At 42.6% G+C, this 17,783-nt stretch overlaps 1 protein-coding gene across 6 annotated transcripts in view; it reads left to right on the top strand.

Moving 5' to 3' along the window:
• vps9d1 (VPS9 domain containing 1) overlaps positions 1-17,783 on the top strand; it is a 112,399-nt gene that overhangs the window by 62,347 nt on the left and 32,269 nt on the right. For 2 of the 6 annotated variants that reach the window (XR_010976659.1, XM_068049192.1), the window contains exon 13: positions 360-444. The exons of 1 other annotated variant lie outside the window; for it this stretch is intronic. Coding sequence is in view for 4 of the 5 variants with exons in the window: in XM_068049192.1 (XP_067905293.1) it covers positions 360-444 (85 nt within the window). In the remaining variant the exon portion in view is untranslated. Of the gene's footprint in view, positions 1-359; positions 445-5,388; positions 5,516-17,783 lie in introns of those variants that run through there. 3 more of the 6 variants (XM_068049195.1, XM_068049193.1, XM_068049194.1) reach the window with 3 other exon arrangements.

The following is a 17,783-nucleotide window of genomic DNA, read 5'->3' as shown; positions in this document are numbered from 1 at the left end:
ATCCCCGATTTAATCACTCTTATCATTGACAGCAGTGCCTTCAGTTACCAAGGCCTTAAGCTCTGGAATTTCCTCCCTAGGTCGCTCCACCTTTATTTCTTCCTTTTAGGTGCTCTTTAAAACCTACCTCTTGGACCACGCTTTTTGTCATCTTTCCTAATACCTCCTTATATGGCTTGGTGTCAAATATTGTTTGATAAAGCTCCTGTGAGACACCTTGGAACATTTTACTCTGTTGAAAGCGGTACAAGATGGTATATAAATACAAGTTGTAGCCATTAGTACCTCTCCCATCTGATGCAAAATTTATGGCTGATTTAAATATAACAATTTCTAATTACTGTATCTTATTGCTACAGTAAGAACACTGCGTCTTATCTGTGAATGTGCTGAACATTACTGCAATTCTAGGGAGGCTGGTACTCTGCATGTTGCTTCTGCAATGTAAGTATTGTGTATTTGCAGTTTAGTGGGCTTTTATAAAGCAGTACATTGCTTAGTAATCTATTAACTTTTTTATGTAATCTTCCAAATATAATTTACCGACTTGCTATTGCAATACTTCCTGTTTATTAATTGGACCTTTATTTTGATAAGGGCTTACTCAGCCTCCTCCTGGTTTTGTGCTTTTATTTCCACATTCCACAAACCTATAAAACACCCTAGACTCCCCTGTGCAATACTTATTATTTCTGTCATTCATTTCCATCTCTCTTCTCACCATGCTAATGATTGTATTTGGCCTAACAACCGCTATGCTGATCAGAACTTGCCACACCAACTTTTTTGGTGTTCACAACTCATTGCCACCAAATTCTTTGGAAGCTTCTAAATTTTCTTTGTAAACTTTTTAACAATCCCTGCCTTACTACCTACTTAACACTGCAATCTCTCTCTCCCCTAACATTTTGTGCCTCCTCACTATAACGTCCCTGCTTACTCCTTTAACTGTTAAACGTGGAACTTCATGCTTCTATTGGAATCACCACAGGAACCGAGGCACAGATTTAAATTTTCATAATACCTATATTTTTATGCATGATACTACAAATACATAGAAATTACATTCATTTGTTTACACACATAAAATAAACATCCACAATTGTTTTTAAATACTGTACCATTGTTTGTAATAACATTTTTGACATGTATTTTGTCAACTTTTTCCATTGTAAATTTCGACATGGGAATTTATAACAGACTTATTCAGAATAAGGATAGAATGTATGATTTTAAATTTGGGATATAGTTATGTCTGTGTGCCCTAACCCAATTATCCTCCACCCTGTACCCATACTTCATTTGAAGATTTAAGTTGATCTTCTGTGATGCCCTGGGCGATCGGCATTAATAATAATAAAAATCTTGTGCCTTCCGCACTTTCAATTAGAAATGCCTATGCCTGCTTTCATCATGCTAACTATCGATGTAAACTTATCATCATGGAAACTGTCAATGTAAACTTATCACACTGTAATTACACCCTCTTACCAATAGTGGTTCTGCAGTGAAATAGAGTAGTCCGCTTAATAGCAGAAAGAGCAAACCTTAATCTGCCATTAGTTCAACTGTCAAGATGTATGAAGATATAATCTGAAACTGACAATTGTACTCAATAATATTCTCAGTAATTCTATATGGAGGGAAGTTTTGTGTTCTCTTTATAACTTGTCCACTTGCTACATGTTCCTTCTTATATGGGTTATTATGTAGATTTGTATAACACTGAGACAGATCATTTTGCACAACTGTTATATGCTCAAAAGCCTCCTCCCTCTTTAGATTTTAGTGCATTTTACCCTCTCAGTGAATCTTTCTATTTCTTTCTCCCTTTTGTAATAAGTACATTTGGTATCTCCTTCAAATCTTTGTTTTAAGGCTGCGTTTGCTGACAACCCAACTACTAGGTGGCTCAGTATTGGCAAATGCAGTCTCATTGACAGAAACATCACTGTCTACGACGTCTCAGGCAGCTGCTCAATTTGACACAAAAACAAATTGAACCCAAGCCCCCTCCCCCCTCAATGGCCGTGATCGCTGCCTCCACACTGCCCTCCCCACCACTCCCCAACCCCACTGCCTCTCGCGATCGCAGCTTCTCTTCCCTACTCCCTCCAGCGATTGCCACCTCAATCACTACATTCAGTTTCCCTCTCCCTCCTGCGAATGCCACTTCTCTTCCCCGTGCCCACCTTCTTGCCGCCCCATCATGCCGCTCAGTCCCCGCGTCGCCACCTGGAGGGGAAACGCTAGCACAGTGCTAGCGGTGAGGTGGGAAGCGAGCGGCGCAGAGTCAGGAGCGGCGAGCAGGCAGGCGCAGGAGAGAACAACGGAAGAGAACAAGGAAGAGAAGTGGCGATTAAGACGTCGATTGTGAAAGGGAGCGGGGGAGAGAAGTGGCGATTGAGGCGCCAATTGCGGGAAGGAGTGGGGTACTGTTGAGATGGAGACAGCAATCACGGCCATTGAGGGGGTGGAGCAGCAGTCAGACGTCATTACGCGGTGACGTTGACGCATGCATACGCAGATCCTGCTGGCAAGTAGGCAAATGGTTGGACGCACTGATGATATCGGCGATCGCTCTGCGCATGCTCTGCGTTGTCAGGAAACACTCTGTTGTTTAATTCAGTATTAAAGTAGATGTAGATACCCTGCCGAAAATTTTAGCAAATCCATTACCACTCACTGAGGTAGAAGTCTTCCTTTAGGTGTCTGAACTTGTTTCCTTTTTACTGTGCAGAGATTTGTACCAAAGTGAATTACGTTTGTACAGGGGCTGTATAGCAATCTGTCAGTTAGGCATAGAATGGTCTTGTAGTGATATTGATCCGAGGTGTACAGTAGTCAAAAGGAGACAGTAGTGGCCCCAAATGCTGACCAGCAGCAGGCCCCTTGGAACAGTGCATCAGGCTTGGAATTGTCCATTTCAATGCAGTAACTCGGGGACACACAACGATACTTCCTCATCATAGACATCAGCTGAGTGTTCCAGCAGGGATGGAGTCACTATTCATGCCAGGAAGAAAACTTCAAATTTTTCACGAAGCATGAAATCAATTTCATGTATATTAACTTCTCCTATCCAAGAACTCATCCAGAACAAGAAGTAAACCAGGGATATTTCTTCTTCTTAAGTAATGTTGTAGCTTCTGGTTTCTTTCACTTACATTGATGTCCCAAATTCTCTTTCAGATCTGTATAAATTCTCTTCTCTCAGATCTTGTATATGCTGACGTTTTGCAAAAAGTACAGGAACAATACTTCACTGTGTTGTGCAATGCATTGTGCTTGCTAAACTGTAATTATTTATTATTGCAATAAACATACTAAGCTAAAATTTCTCTCTGAAAATTAGTTAGGTGTACTCCTCACTTTGCTACCTCCTAATGTGCCAGTCTGCTCATTATTACTTACATAATTGTTGTGCTTGATGTTGGGTAGAACAATATAACACACACAAAAGATACCCCCATTAGAATTTTTGCCAGAAATCTTTGTAACAATATACCTTTAAGACTTGGTTTTCTTTTAAATGCAGTTTCTTGGCTTTCTTTTAAATGCCGTTTCCTGGGCCCCACACAGGTATTTTAATGACTGGTTGAAAGATATGTGTTTGATTGCTCACAAAGTTAGCATTCTTTCTGTAAGCAGAATGCTAACTATGTCAGGTAATTACTGGTTAGGGCATATATTTCTTTCAGATCATGTGGAACTCTAATATTTTATTTCAAACCTAATAAATCTTAATAAAATAATAATGAGTGTATTTACAATTCACTTGTTTACTATTTTTCGTCCTTCCCTTTTTATTGTTGCCTGATGTCTTCTGAAGGCATTTGTTTATTGCTAAATTACAGTTCCGCAGCTGCTGGCCACCCTCCTGTAACTTCTTGCCCGATGTAAGCTATGATGATGAGTGTTGGCAGATCCGTCAGCCAAAAGAGGCAGTGACAGCAGAACTCTCTCCTGTCCCTGCCTGATACTAGTGCATGGCCCATTTCTGACAGGTTGCTGCATAGCAATCTGGATCGGCAACCTTGGCAGTTTGTTTACTTTCTTCTCAAGCAGGGGCATTGAGACCAACCATTGATACCCTAGCTAAGTTCATTAAACTGTTAATAAAATGGTGCCATGGTATATGGTGGTGGAAGTGGCCTGAAACCAAATTCAAGTTTTACTGTAGTTAAATTCAGATATGTATGGTGAGGCTTTAAAATTAAAGTCCCAAAAAGATCTTGCCTGTTTAACTTTTTGGGTGGAGATCTTTATGACCCAAACGTTAATGTCTCTTTTTTAGTCAAATGCTGATGAATTTCCAGCTTTTCAATTTTTCAACTTTTTCTTATCTTGCATATTTCAATTAACCCCACCCCATTTTTTTTCTCATGTCACACTTGTACTACTGTATTTCATTCGCCAACCAGTAGAGGTCGCAGTCCTCACCACCCCCGCATCCTGACCCCTCCCCCACTCCATTTGCAGCCTTTTACCTGCATAACTATGGTGCCTGGAAGAAACACAAGTGTAAACTTGTGCAGAGTAGGAATGTGTTTTTTTTATGCCAAGAGGGTGTGAGAAAATGGCGCACTGACATGGAACACAAAAGTCCCAGTGTTTCAAGCCTGTGTCCTCAATATCTTGCTGTACGGCAGCGAGGCCTGGACAATGTACGTCAGCCAAGAGCGACGTCTCAATGCATTCCATTTTCGCTGTCTCCGGACAATCCTTGGCATCAGGTGGCAGGACCGTATCTCCAACGCAGAGGTCCTTGAAGCAGCCAACATCCCCAGCATGTACGCCTTACTGAGCCAGCGGCGCTTGAGATGGCTTGGCCATGTGAACTGCATGGAAGATGGCAGGACGTATTGTGCAGCGAGCTCGTCACTGGTATCAGACCCACCGGCCGTCCATATCTCCTCTTTAAAGACGTTTGCAAACGCGACATGAAGTCTTGCAACATTGACCACAAGTCGTGGGAGCCAGTTGCCAGCAATCGCCAGAGCTGGCGGACAGCTATAAAGGCAGGGCTGAAGAGAAGCGAATCGAAGAGACTCAGCAGTGGGCAGGAAAAGAGACACCAGTGTAAGGAGAGAGCCAATTGTGTAACAGCCCCGACAGCCAACTTTACCTGCAATGTCTGTGGAAGAGTCTCTCACTCTAGAATTGGCCTTTATAGCCACTCCAGGCGCTGCTCCACGAACCATTGACCACCTCTAAGCGCTTACCCATTGTTTCTGTAGACAAAGGCCAAAAGGAAGGAAGGAGTATATGTTTTACATATGCCTGGTAAATTAGCCTCTCCATATGGCTTTATGTCAGAGAACATTTCACCAAAAATGGAAACTTTTTAAAGAATTAAAATTACTTCATTTGGCTGAATCTTTGTAGTTACTTTTCAGCCAGAAGTCAACTTTAGTTGTGGCTACCAGCTCCAAACAAATTGTGTGACCCACTTGGTGGAATAAACAGCTGAATAAACTCCTGGCAAGTTACGTTTTAAAGGAAAACAGTACAGGTAAATTAGAATAAGTTATAACAGGGGCAGTAAAATTAAAGTAAGAGAATCAAAGGCGAGAGAATACGGAAGGGAATACTAAGTGGGAATTAAATTGCATGTTAAGTGGTGTTTTGTAGAACGATGCTATTTACAATGATAAAACTAGTCCTGGCATTTGTGAAACTTCATTACTATCAGTTGTAGTGTCTGAGCTGAGCATGTTGTTGGAAAACAAATGTTCAACCAAAGAAGCCTCGAATTTCCCTTGTAATAAAGTTTATCAGTTTATAAATATACTTAAAAGTTAAACTAATGGGAATGCATTTTTGTTAAGCCAGTGGTATGCATGTTTTTTAAAGTTACCGTAATCAAAAAATAACAATTGATTTTTTAATTTGATCATAAAGTGCTTAATTTTTTTTTAGTGCTTGCTAATACCTTCAAAGACATTCAGGTATTTGTGTGTAGCTAAGCTCCCTTGAAACTAAGAAGAATGTCATAAAAGGCATTGTGCTCAGAGTAATCTGTATTACATTTCTGGTTTTCAGAGGTCCAGCATGTAGATTAACTAAAAGGTTTTAGCTTGAAGTGGCTGATCTTTAATTCAACACCAGTTATTGCATCAGCTGAAATCTTGATCACTCAGACAAATATTTGAATTACACAATGCAAACCACAAAGTACTAAGAAATATTGGCATGGAATTTTGCTCTCCAGCCAGAAAGTTAATGCCAGTCCTAGAGTAGTTTTTTTTTGTGGATTCCCTAAGATTGTTCAGAACTATTGCAATGTAATCATAATCTCCATTAGAGACATGTAGAACTAATTGCATTTGAGAATGTTAAGGGAGATTGAAAACTGTATTTAAAAATTCTGAACTGTTTTTGCACAAAGGGTTATTATAACATGGAATGCTTTACCATACTTATAGTCAATACTTATCCAATTCAATTTTAGGTAACATTCTGAAGTATTTCAAAAGGGAAAATAATAAATGATACTGAAAACGAGTAGGGAAATTGTAGTGGAATAAATAAGTCCAGCCAAACAGTTAGCACAGGCGTGTAAATGGTTTCCATGTATGTTGTATTTTCTGGGATTTCCACATTCACTGCAGGTGTCAGTTATGGGTGGATAAACTCATCCCTAGTAAGTTGAAGATCCACTGCTGGATGGATTAACAGTTTGGTTTGAGTAATTTATAACCAATAGTGTAGACAAACAGGGAAGGTATCATCATCTTTCCAACCTGGTTGGTAATCTTGTGGACCCGATGATAATTCCACCCCGCCCCCTCCTCTATCCCCCTGACAAAGTGTTGTGGAATCCATATGATTATTATTCCGCTGAATCAAAGGGTTTAACAATGGGCAGTTGATCTGTTGCACCAGATTACTGCCAGATGATCTATCCCGTAGGCTCCAGATGTATGCATTTGGTCGGTAGTTTTCGAGTGAAATGCATTGACAAAACGCACATTAAAGCATGATGCTACCCATGGCTGCCTCTTTTAGTCTGCACATTGTGCTTACCTGTGCTCCATTCCCCGTGGTTATTTCTTCATATGAGAGCAGGTTGCAGTGCCCACTTTCTCATAACATGAATTTTATAGAGTGCTTTAGAGTCAACCAACTCCCCTAGCTCTTTTCAACATCTGGCTACACTCCAGAGTAGAATTATTTTCCACCTGTGGTGAAACCCAAATGATCCGAGATTGATTTCTTGGAAGGTTCTTGCATAAGTTGACTTTAATTCACTTATGACTCCTAAAGTACGCTTCTGTTTTCATGTAAAACTTCATCTCACTGGCACAGAAGTAGCAGTATCACTGCAACTTTAATTTGAAGATGTTAAAGCTTTCACAGCTTCAACTTGTAATATGTTGTTCGAGCAAAGAGAGATTTTGTGTAGAATGATAGAATGGCTTTAACATAGAAGGAGGCTACTCGGCCCATTGTGCCAGCTCTCGACAAGAACAACTCACCTAGTCCCACAACCCTGCCTTTCCCCTGTAGCCCTGCAAATTTTTTCTCCTCAGATAATTATCCAGATCTCTATTGAAGGCCTCGATTGAATCTGTCTCCACCACAATCTCAGGCACTGCATTTCAAATCTGAACCACTTGCTGCATAAAAAACATTTTCCCTTCTGTCGCCTTTGCTTCTTTTGTCAATCACCTTAAATCAGTGTCCTCTGGTTCTGGATCCTTTCGCCAATGGGAATGGTTTCTCCCTATCTGCTGTGTCCAGATCTCTTATGATAGGATTATAGAATTGCCAACTCTCTCAAGGTTATTTGGAGAGATGCAATTTGTAAGGAAAACTTAACCTCACTCGTGATCTCTCAAAACTCGTGACTTTTTTTCTATTGTATTGATTGGTCTGCTAAAATATCAATCTTTGTTATTCCTCCTGTGATTGGCTGCTGCTAGTGATACATGGGTTAGGTTTCATCCTATGAGGAGGCAGCTGCTTCAGCCAATAGAGAAATGATGGAGGAGAAAAAGCAAAGAAGCCGAGGACACAGTGAGACTTGACGGTGGAGAGTGAATTTACTACTGTAGTGGTTCTCAAACTGGGATCCGCAGAGACTTTCCAGGACGTTCGTGACACTGGATTGGCCTTATGGGTGGACAACTACGCAGAGCGCCTTGGTCAGGCATAGGCAGGTGAACAGCAGCCAGAGGCATGCTTTGCTCCTCCCCCTGCTCCTGCTTTTCCTCTGTTTCTTAATTGCTCTCTGTGCTCTGCTCTGACCTCCCCCCACACTGGAGCTTTGCCCTCCTTTCCACCCACCCCCCGCCCCCCCCACTTGCTCGAGCTCTGCCCTCCCTCCTGCCCCCTGCTGGAGCTCTGTCCTCTTTATCCCACCCCTACCACCTTCCTGTTGGAGCTCTGCCCTTTCCCAGCCACGCTCCCCCACCCCCTCCCGGAGTTCTGCTCTCCTCCTGCCCATGCTGTGCTCTGGACTGAGCACACGTCGCTGACCAACTAATGCCAGTTTTGTGTTCCAGCGCCACCTTTATTTGAGGGCAGATTGATCAGTGTTCAGAAAATAGTGGAATATCTTTATCCACAACTTCATCTAGATATCTGCAAGCAAATACCTGTTTTCTTAAAAGCATTATCAAATCCCTCTTTAAATGCAGCATTTTGATATTATGAATATTATATCGTATAATTTAGATGGACTATCTGTGTTTAATGATCTATTTGAAAAGGGGTCCCTCAATCAAATAAGTTTGAAAAGCACTGGGATAGTGCAGGATGTACCCTCACTAATCCTTTCCTTTACCTGGATCTTCTCCTCCTTGACCACCAACAGGAAGCTGCTGGCAGCCTTGGCCAGTCTCTTGTCCTTCAGCATTACATGCTTGGCCTCCCACTGGCAGCTCCTGCTCTTCGAGACTGGGGTTGGGGCCGGGCCCAGGCTGTGTGGGCAGCTGGCCAGTGGGAACTTGCACTTGGAGTGGCTCTGGAGCTGGCACTCATTGCACAGGTTTCCTTTGCAGCCCTGGCAGAGCAGTGGCCCTGTGCCGGGTGGTGAGACCAGCCTTGGGCCCACTACACTGGTTGCAGTGTACAGGACATGGCTTGGCTTGGAATGAAAACAAATGGTCCAGCCTACTATGAACTGAAGCCTTCACAACAGCTACTGGAAATTGCTAAACATGCAACACTCCAGCAGATGTCATTCCAATCACTGTCATCACAACCTCGAACTAAGATGCATCACAATGTGGTAAAAATGGGGAGGATTTTTTAATAAGTTCTTTGCAAAGCATTTTTAGGTTCCGTATTAGTGGTTAGCACCGCAGCCTCACAGCTCCAGGGACCCGGGTTCGATTCTGGGTACTGCCTGTGCGGAGTTTGCAAGTTCTCCCTGTGTCTGCGTGGGTTTCCTCAGGGTGCTCCGGTTTCCTCCCACATGCCAAAGACTTGCAGGTTGATAGGTTAATTGGCCATTATAAATTGCCCCTAGTATAGGTATGTGGTAGGGAAATATATAGGGACAGGTGAGGATGTGATAGGAATATGGGATTAGTGTAGGATTAGTATAAATGGGTGGTTGATGGTCAGCACAGACTCGGTGGGCCGAAGGGCCTGTTACAGTGCTGTATAACTAAAAAAAAAATTACAGAAGCAAATTACTACAAATGTCGGAAATCTGAAGTTTAAAAACAGAAAGTGCTGGAAATGTTCAGCAGGTCTGGCAGCATTTGTGGAGAGAGAATCAGTTAACGTTTCGGACCTATGATCTTTGTTCTTTTCCTTCAGTATTTCGAGGTGAAATGTGTTGTTGCTCTTGTCCATTCAGAAAAATATGACTAGATACCGAGAAGAAATATAAGAAGCGAGTAATTGACAGAAACCAGGAAGATGAAGAAAGAAATTTGCATTCTGATGACCTGTTAATACCCTATTAAAAGGTTCTGCAAGTATTTAAATCGAGCTATGTGTTATATGTGACAAGGGACGGGTGGGATATATACATTCTCTGAGGATGTAACTGTCAACAAACTAGTATCTTCGAATGCAATAAATATTTATTATTGGATGCATTTTACGATGCTGTTTAGGTTACATCAGTTTCAGTAACAGCTATCACTTTTTTCATCAGTCCATCATCATCTTGGTGTGTTTTCACTTTTTTGGCCACACAAGAAAACCAAAGAATTCTAGGAAAATATGCCTGTTCCAGAGGGCAAGTCCAGTAGCAAATCAAGTAACACTGTGCTCCATTATTGACATTATTACAGACAGGAAGGACATGATAGGGGTGGTTTCCCTTTTCACCACTCAACTGACCACAGACAGTGTTTTATTAGAATTATGTTTTAACCCCTTGAGTGTCTTAATGGTCAGTAAACATAAATGACAAGTTTTCTCATAAGTTTAAAGAAAGATAAATGTTTATTATACAAAAACCCGAAAATTCGCAACTTCGCACACACACAAGAAATGATTGAGGTTAAAAGATAGCATGCATTAGGTCTGGTGTTTTTTAAAAAGAGTTTTTTGTGAAACCTTGTTTGCTTTCTGGGGAGGAAAATTTAAACGGTGCAGGCCTGTTTCCTTTTCTCCTGGTTCACTGGAGTCAAGCTTTGTCGAGTTTCCAGTGGACAAATGCTTTGCCGTTGACTTCTTTGGTTAAATCTCAGTTACAGTCCGTTGCCTTGAGGTTGGATTTTAAAAGATAGTGTTCAGCAGGGTCTCCTTCTTGGCTGAAATACACCTTTCTCAGCCTCCTGGCTGCTGGCTTTCCTGTCTGTACTCTGGTCTCGGGCTTTCTGCACAGAGAAGTCTCTTATTTAAAGAAGACCTTATCATACTTGGTTCCTGTCAGGTTGCTGCACTGTGGTGTTTTCATACAATGCCTCTGAATGTGTGGCCATTGTTAGACAATGGTGTTTGAATGTTGCTCATCTTCTTAAAGTGGTGTTTGGTCACACCTATTATCCAGAGTTTGGGCCTCGAAACACTGGGCTTGAGTTTACCGTAGGCGGACGGGAATTCGCCACTGACGTAAGAACCCACTTCCGCCCAGCCTGGGGATCTGTCCCGTATTTTACGGGTGGGACTTCCACCCACTTGAGGGAGGAAGACCTGCCTCATTGAGCTGCCGGCCAGTCAGTGGGCTGGCAGCTCATAGTCCCAGCAGTGCCACTGGTAGTGGTGGCCACTGCTGGGCCTGCAGCCCAACCGACCAGATGGAGCCATGAGTGAAGGTAAGTTGGGCATGCCTCATGAGGGAGATCGGTCCTTCCCTGGTGAGGCTGGAGTGGGCATTCGGGGGGGGGGAGGGGGGATGGTGGAGGGGGGGTGGTGTCTTGGGCCCCGGGGTTGGGTTGGAAGGCGCGGGCGGCCCTCAATCGGGCACCCTGTGTCTGAATGCCATGGCCCCTCCTCCAACCAGTCCGCGGAAAGGCCGGCAGCTATCTTAAGGGCATTGATTGGCCTCTGGCAGGCGGGCTATTTCTCCCCCGCTGTGTCTGCAAAGGGCATTGTTAGTCCAACTGGTTGAAAAGGTAGCCATTAACAGGGTCCATTAGCATTTCTAATGCTTTCTTCAAGGCTGATCCAGACATCATGATGGTTTCAGTCTTCAGCAGTCACTACGTATTACCGCAGTACAAGAGAGGTTACCTGACCTCTTGCTCCATTTCATCTGGTAGCAAAATTGTGTCCATTTTTTGGAAGGTTAATTCATCAGTTCATTTTTTTAATAGTTCATAATTGCTCCTCGCGTGAGTGTGACAACATGTAATCTGTATATCAGTTTTGCTCACATCAGGTATGCTGCAAGTTAGAGGCACGGTAAAGGCACCACACCTACTTCTGCACCGGATATGTGTTTTAACCCCAAACCTTGGAAAACCCACCAGTTCATACCACTAATATTTCCCAGCACTGCCAATATTGAGCGAATTCCAGGTGAGCGATTTTTAGTAGCTTGTCACTGACATCCCAAACACAATTTCAGGAAAATTTCCATGTGGAGGTTTGTGATCAAGAGTGAGACAAATTGCTAGCCTATTCAAATATATGGACCTATGTTTATTTTCAGAATGATTTATGTCAAAATAAACTAGATTTTTAAATCCAAATGCCTTTGACTGGGCAGATCTACAAACAATATATCTCCAGCTACCAAGTCAAGTTATTGTTTGCAGTCATTACCACTATTATTTCGGAAAAAATTGCAATTCAGTTTAATGGAAAAGAGACACTTTTTTTCATTTTCAAGGTACTTAAAATCTGTCCTAATTAAATGTCAATGTAGCTTCCTTTTTTAAAATCCATTTTTGGCATATGGGCATCACCCATCCCTAGTTGTCTGGAGAAGATGGTAGGCAGCATTCTTGAACTGCTGTTTTTCTTTTTGGTGGTTTGGTACAACTGAGTGAATTGGGCTAACAAGCCTAAGGGAAGTTAAGAGTAAACCATTGGTCCAGGACCAGAATCATAAATAGGCCAGGCAAGCTACAGAAATTAGGTTTCCTTCCCTAAGGGTGAACAAGTTGGGGTTTTATCACCATTGGATCATTTCATGATCACTGAACTACTGATACCAATGATTTATTCCCAGATGTTTAAAAAATTGAATTCAATTTCTCAAACTGGCATGGTGGAATTTGACCTTTCACTTATTGGCTTATTAGTCCAAGTCTCTGAATTACTAATCCAATAACAAAACCAGGAGACAAAGGCCTGGACTTTGCGGCTGTAATGACAGTGAAACTGCCAGCGTTTGGCATCATTACTCTGTGAAACTGACAGCAACTTCTGACGCCTGCACATACAGAAGTTAAATGTGGAAATCCAGAAGCAACTGTCAATGATTTTGCATTGTTGAAGCCTCAAATGATGAAATTAACACTGAGATAAACATAGTGGCTTGAACTTGGGATAAATGTCCACTTCTTACGAATTAAAATCACCAAAAAATGTTAGCTTATCTGAGGAGAAGCAAGGAGCCTGTTTGCCATTTGTGAATATTGAATGAAGACATGATTCCACTGGAAGGAAATGTTCATAGAGAAGAAATTTACACAAAAAGATTGGGAAATCAGGTATCTGATTTTTTTTCATGTTTTTTCACTTTTATATTGACATTCAAATGTTTGCATCTGTATGACTTTATCAGATTTTTTTTCATGTACTGGAACCGCTTAAAGAGAAAGCCTGTGAGGGAGGAAAATGCCTTTTCCATTCATAGGCCCAGTGCTGCAGGCTTTGCACATAATGGGAATCCGATGCAGGGAACAATGAAAAAGTCATGCCTTTGTGCTGATCAGAAGGAGCTTTTGCCCACCCCAGACAGACTATCTTTTGCGATGATATCAGAGGAGTTGTGTGTGTGCAGACTACGCTTAACTACCTAGAAAAATGGTTAGAGCAGAATAGGACATGTGGAAACAACTCATGCAAGTATGAAATGCGTTGTTGGTCATAAAGTACCAAAAGAGACCTTTTGCCAGGATGTTGTGTAGGAAGGACTGAGCCACAATAGGAATTGAGAAGCAACTTCAAATGGCATGGAAAGCAGTATCCAAGGAAACAACTTGCCAAATCTTGTTCTGATTTTGCGAACAATGTTGAAGTTAAAGGAGGACCTTCAGCCACACTCAAATTCCACAGTGCCTTGTTGAAAGGAACCACAGCACTCAAGTTTTACACTTGTGGGTCATTTCAGTCAGACATCTTTGACATGCAACATCACTGCAAGGGCCTTCATTTCCCAGGTCACAGATGCCCTATTCCATAGAGCTTTTGCATTCATCAACTTTGACATGCTCCCAACGCAGCAAGGAGAAAGGTCAGTCACATTCCATAGGATTTATGGCTTCCCCAAAGTGATTTCATTCATTAAATGATCCTTTGTGATGCTTGACTGTGGGTCCTGAATATCGATGCAGATAACCAGGGAAGTACTCATGATGCCTTAGTCCTGCATCACCTTCAGTAGATTGCACCCAAGGATCTGGATGAATACCACGTAACAGGGGCTACCCGCTGAAGCACTCCAAGGACACCCTACCACAGTACCAATAGTGAAGCACAAAAAAGGTATAATCATGCACATGTGTGCATGTGTCAAGTGGTGGAGAGGGCAATCCGAGTGCTGAATCACGCTTCCGGTTCTTGGGCAGGTTTTGCAGTACTCAACTGTCACTGGACTGGTACACATTGCAGCACTTAGCCCTATGGGAAGGACTGACCCTTAACCTGGCAGATTCAGGTGGAAATGTACAACACGAAGGATCCCAACGTGGATGTTGCTGGTGCTGTGCTTCGCGGTAGAGGTCTTCTACCCGACCCGAACCTGACGGGACCCGACGACATGGTTTGGGTCGGGTCCGGCTTTCGGGCTCGGGTTGGGTCAGGTCAGGCCAGACACACATGGTAAGTGCTCTGCCGGTGAGTATTGAAATTAAAAAACTTACCTGAGCTGGGAGTCTGGGTCGAAACTAAGTCTGCGCAGTGAGCGAGTGACATCACTGTGACGTCATCACGCATGCGCTGCAGCTTCCTGGAGGTCCCAAGTCCAAAGGTAAGTAAATGGATGGTCGGGTTGAGTCGGAGTGGGTTCAGGTCGGGTCGGGCCCGTTGTGGTTCGGTCGGGTTCCTTTTTCCAGACCTGAGCAGGCCTCTACTTTGCAGATCACCTGAGGAAGCCATGGCCTCAGTGGGCATTGTGGACAGAGAGCAGCTGCTATGCATTTGGGCTGTAATGAGAGTGGCAAGATGCCTCCTGGCTCCCCCATCCCCCAGGAAGGCACACAAAAGAAGAAGCAAGATTGAAACAGTGAACTTTTATTCAGCAGCAAATACTCATTGCAAGTCTTTTGAGGTAGTTACTGCTAAACTGGGCAACTGGAAGGAGTGGCAGTGGGAGAGCAGTTTGGTGGCAGTGATCATAATTCAGTCAGTTTTATGGAAAAGGGCAGAGATATAACAGGAGTTAAGAGTTCTCCACTGGGGCAAGGCCAATTTTACTAAATTGAGGAGTGACTTATCGAAAGTGGACTGGAAACAGCTACTTGAAGGTAAATCAGTGTCAGAACAGTGGGAGGCATTCAAAGGGGAGATTCAAGGGGTTCAGGGTAAACGTGTTCCCACAAAGAAAAAGGGTGAGGCGGCCAAATCTAGAACCCCATGGATGTCAAGGAGCCTGCAGGGTAAGATAAGGCAGAAAAGGAAAGCTTATGTCTGACACTGAGAAATTAATACTGCATAAAGCCGAGAGGAATTTAGAAAGTGGAGGGGTGAAATCAAAAAGTAAATTAGGAAAGCAAAGAGAGGGCATGAAAGAATATTGGCAAGCAAAATCAAGGGAACCCAAAGATGTTTTATCTAGACATTAAGAGTAAGAGGATAACTAAGGAGAGAGTAGGGCTCATAAAACACCAAAAAGGTAATCTATGTGTAGGAGCAGAAGATATTGGTATGGTTCTTAATGAATACATTGCGTCTGTCTTCACAATAGAGGAGGACGATACAGATATTGCAGTTAAGGAGTAAAAGTGTGAAGTATTGGATGTGATAAACATAGGGAAAGAGGAAGTATTAATGGGATTAGCATCCTTGAAGGTTGATAAATCACCAGGGCCAGATGAAATGTATCCTAAGCTGTTTTAAAAAAAAAAGCGAGAGAGGAAATAGCAGAGGGTGTGACCATTTTCCAGTCCTCACTGGATACAGGTGTGGTGCTGGAGGACTGGAGAATGCTAACATTGTACCTCTGTTTAAAAAGGGAGCAAAGGATAGACTGAATAATTACAGGCCAGTCGGTCTAACCTCAGAAGAGGACAAATTATTGGAATCTATTCTGAGAGATGGAATAAACTATCACTTAGAAAGGCACAGATAAATCAAGGATAGTCAGCATGGATTCGTTAAGGGAAGATCTTGTTTGCCCAACTTGATCGAATTTTTTGAAGATAATTTTTTGGTAATGCTGTTGATGTGGTTGACATGGATTTTAGCAAGGCTTTTGACAAGATCCCACATGGCAGACTGGTTAGAAAAATAAAATTCCATGGGATCCAGGGAAATGCAGCAAGGTGGATACAAAATTGGCTCAGTGGTAGGAAACAAAGGGTAATTGTTGACAGCTGTTTTAGCAACTGGAGGGCTGTTTCCACAACTGGAGGGCTGTTTCCAGTGGCATTCCACAGGGCTCAGTACTGGGTCCCCTGCTTTTTGTGATGTATATTAACGATTTGGACGTAAATGTAGGGGGCATAATCAAGAAGTTTGCGGACGACACAAAGATTGGCCATGTGGTAGATAGTGAGGAGGATAGCTGTAGGTTGCAGGAAGATATTGATGGTCTGATCAGATGGGCAGAAAAGTGGCAAATGGAATTCGACTTGGAGAAGTGAGAGGTGATGCATTTGGGGAGGTCAAACAAGGCAAAGGAATACACGATTAATGGAAAAGTACTGAGAAGTGTAGAGGAAGTAAGGGACCTTGGAGTGAATGTCCACAGATCCCTGAAGGTAGCAGGACAGGTTGATAAGGTGGTTAAGAAGGCATATGGAATCCTTTCCTTCATTAGTCAATGTATAGAATACAAGAGCAGGGAGGTTATGCTGAAATTGTATAACTCATTGGTTAGGCCACAACTTGAGTACTGTCTGCAGTTCTGGTCACCTCATTACAGAAAGGATGTAATTGCACTAGAGAGGGTACAGAGGAGATTTATGAGGATGTTGCCAGGACTGGAAAAATGATGCTATGAGGAAAGATTGGATAGGCTGGGGTTGTTCTCCTTGGAACAGAGAAGGGTCGGTGAGGTGTCCCAGAGTCGAATAGTCGGATGCCACTCGAAGTTATCGCCAGGCGAGGTTGATGAACAGTCTGTGATGGGTAGGTTTTCAGCAATTTGTCTGCAGCAGGCGTCACACCGATCTTTCAGCAAAAGGTGTAGCAACAGGTCTATTTGGGATTTTAAATAGCAGACTAGCAATAGAAGCTTTCTTGAGCTTTCAGGCTCTCCCAAAACATAAGAGGCAACAGGAATCACACCTGAGGCAGACGTTTTTCAGAGACTGGAGGAAATGGAATATATTACCTTTTAAATGCAGGGCTTCCTCTCAGAAAGGAGCTTTTCTCTACAGAGAGCAGCAACTCCTTTTTTCCTGGGTCCTTCTCCAGGGGTGTTTTTTTTCTCCAGGCAGACCACAATCACCACCTCAAATGTAGAATTTCTTTTTAGATGAGAGGCAAGCCTTCTTTTCCAGGAAGAAGTTTTTTCCTCTGGTCTGCAAAAACAGGTCCCAGCCAGTTTGTTTTGCCGCCAGCCTGTCCAGCTTACTGATCTCGACAATGCAAAAATGATACTGATCCTCTCACAATAAAGTCATGTGACCTGTCATTTCACTTGCTGTTGTTTGGAACAGGTGTCTTGCAGGCTGTCCCACTCAGTTCAAACACCAAGTTTCAGCATTCAGTGTTTACAGAAAATCCTTTTTCTTAGTCTTTTAAAATACACAGAACACTAAGCTTTCAAATAAAAAAACAAAACTCTTGTGAAAAACTGTTAGCTCTTTCTCTGCCGGATGATGATCTGCTTGCTGTATATATCCAAAGTGTAAGAGGTACAAGTCTGTGTAAAGTTTAACAGTTTTAGTTTCCCAGTTTCCGAATGCATGGTCAAGCATCTTCATTCCCAGCAAATTACTCAATTTGAAAAACACAAATAAAAACTGAGTAGCAAGCATTATAAAACCACAAGGAATGTTTGAACAGTAAAGAAAAGCAAACAGTAAAGTAAAAAT

The sequence above is a fragment of the Heterodontus francisci genome, chromosome 17, assembly GCF_036365525.1.
Source record: "Heterodontus francisci isolate sHetFra1 chromosome 17, sHetFra1.hap1, whole genome shotgun sequence".
NCBI classification, from domain to species: domain Eukaryota; kingdom Metazoa; phylum Chordata; class Chondrichthyes; order Heterodontiformes; family Heterodontidae; genus Heterodontus; species Heterodontus francisci.
The sequence above is the reverse complement of the archived record's forward strand: the minus strand, read 5'-3'. Positions and strand labels throughout refer to the sequence as shown.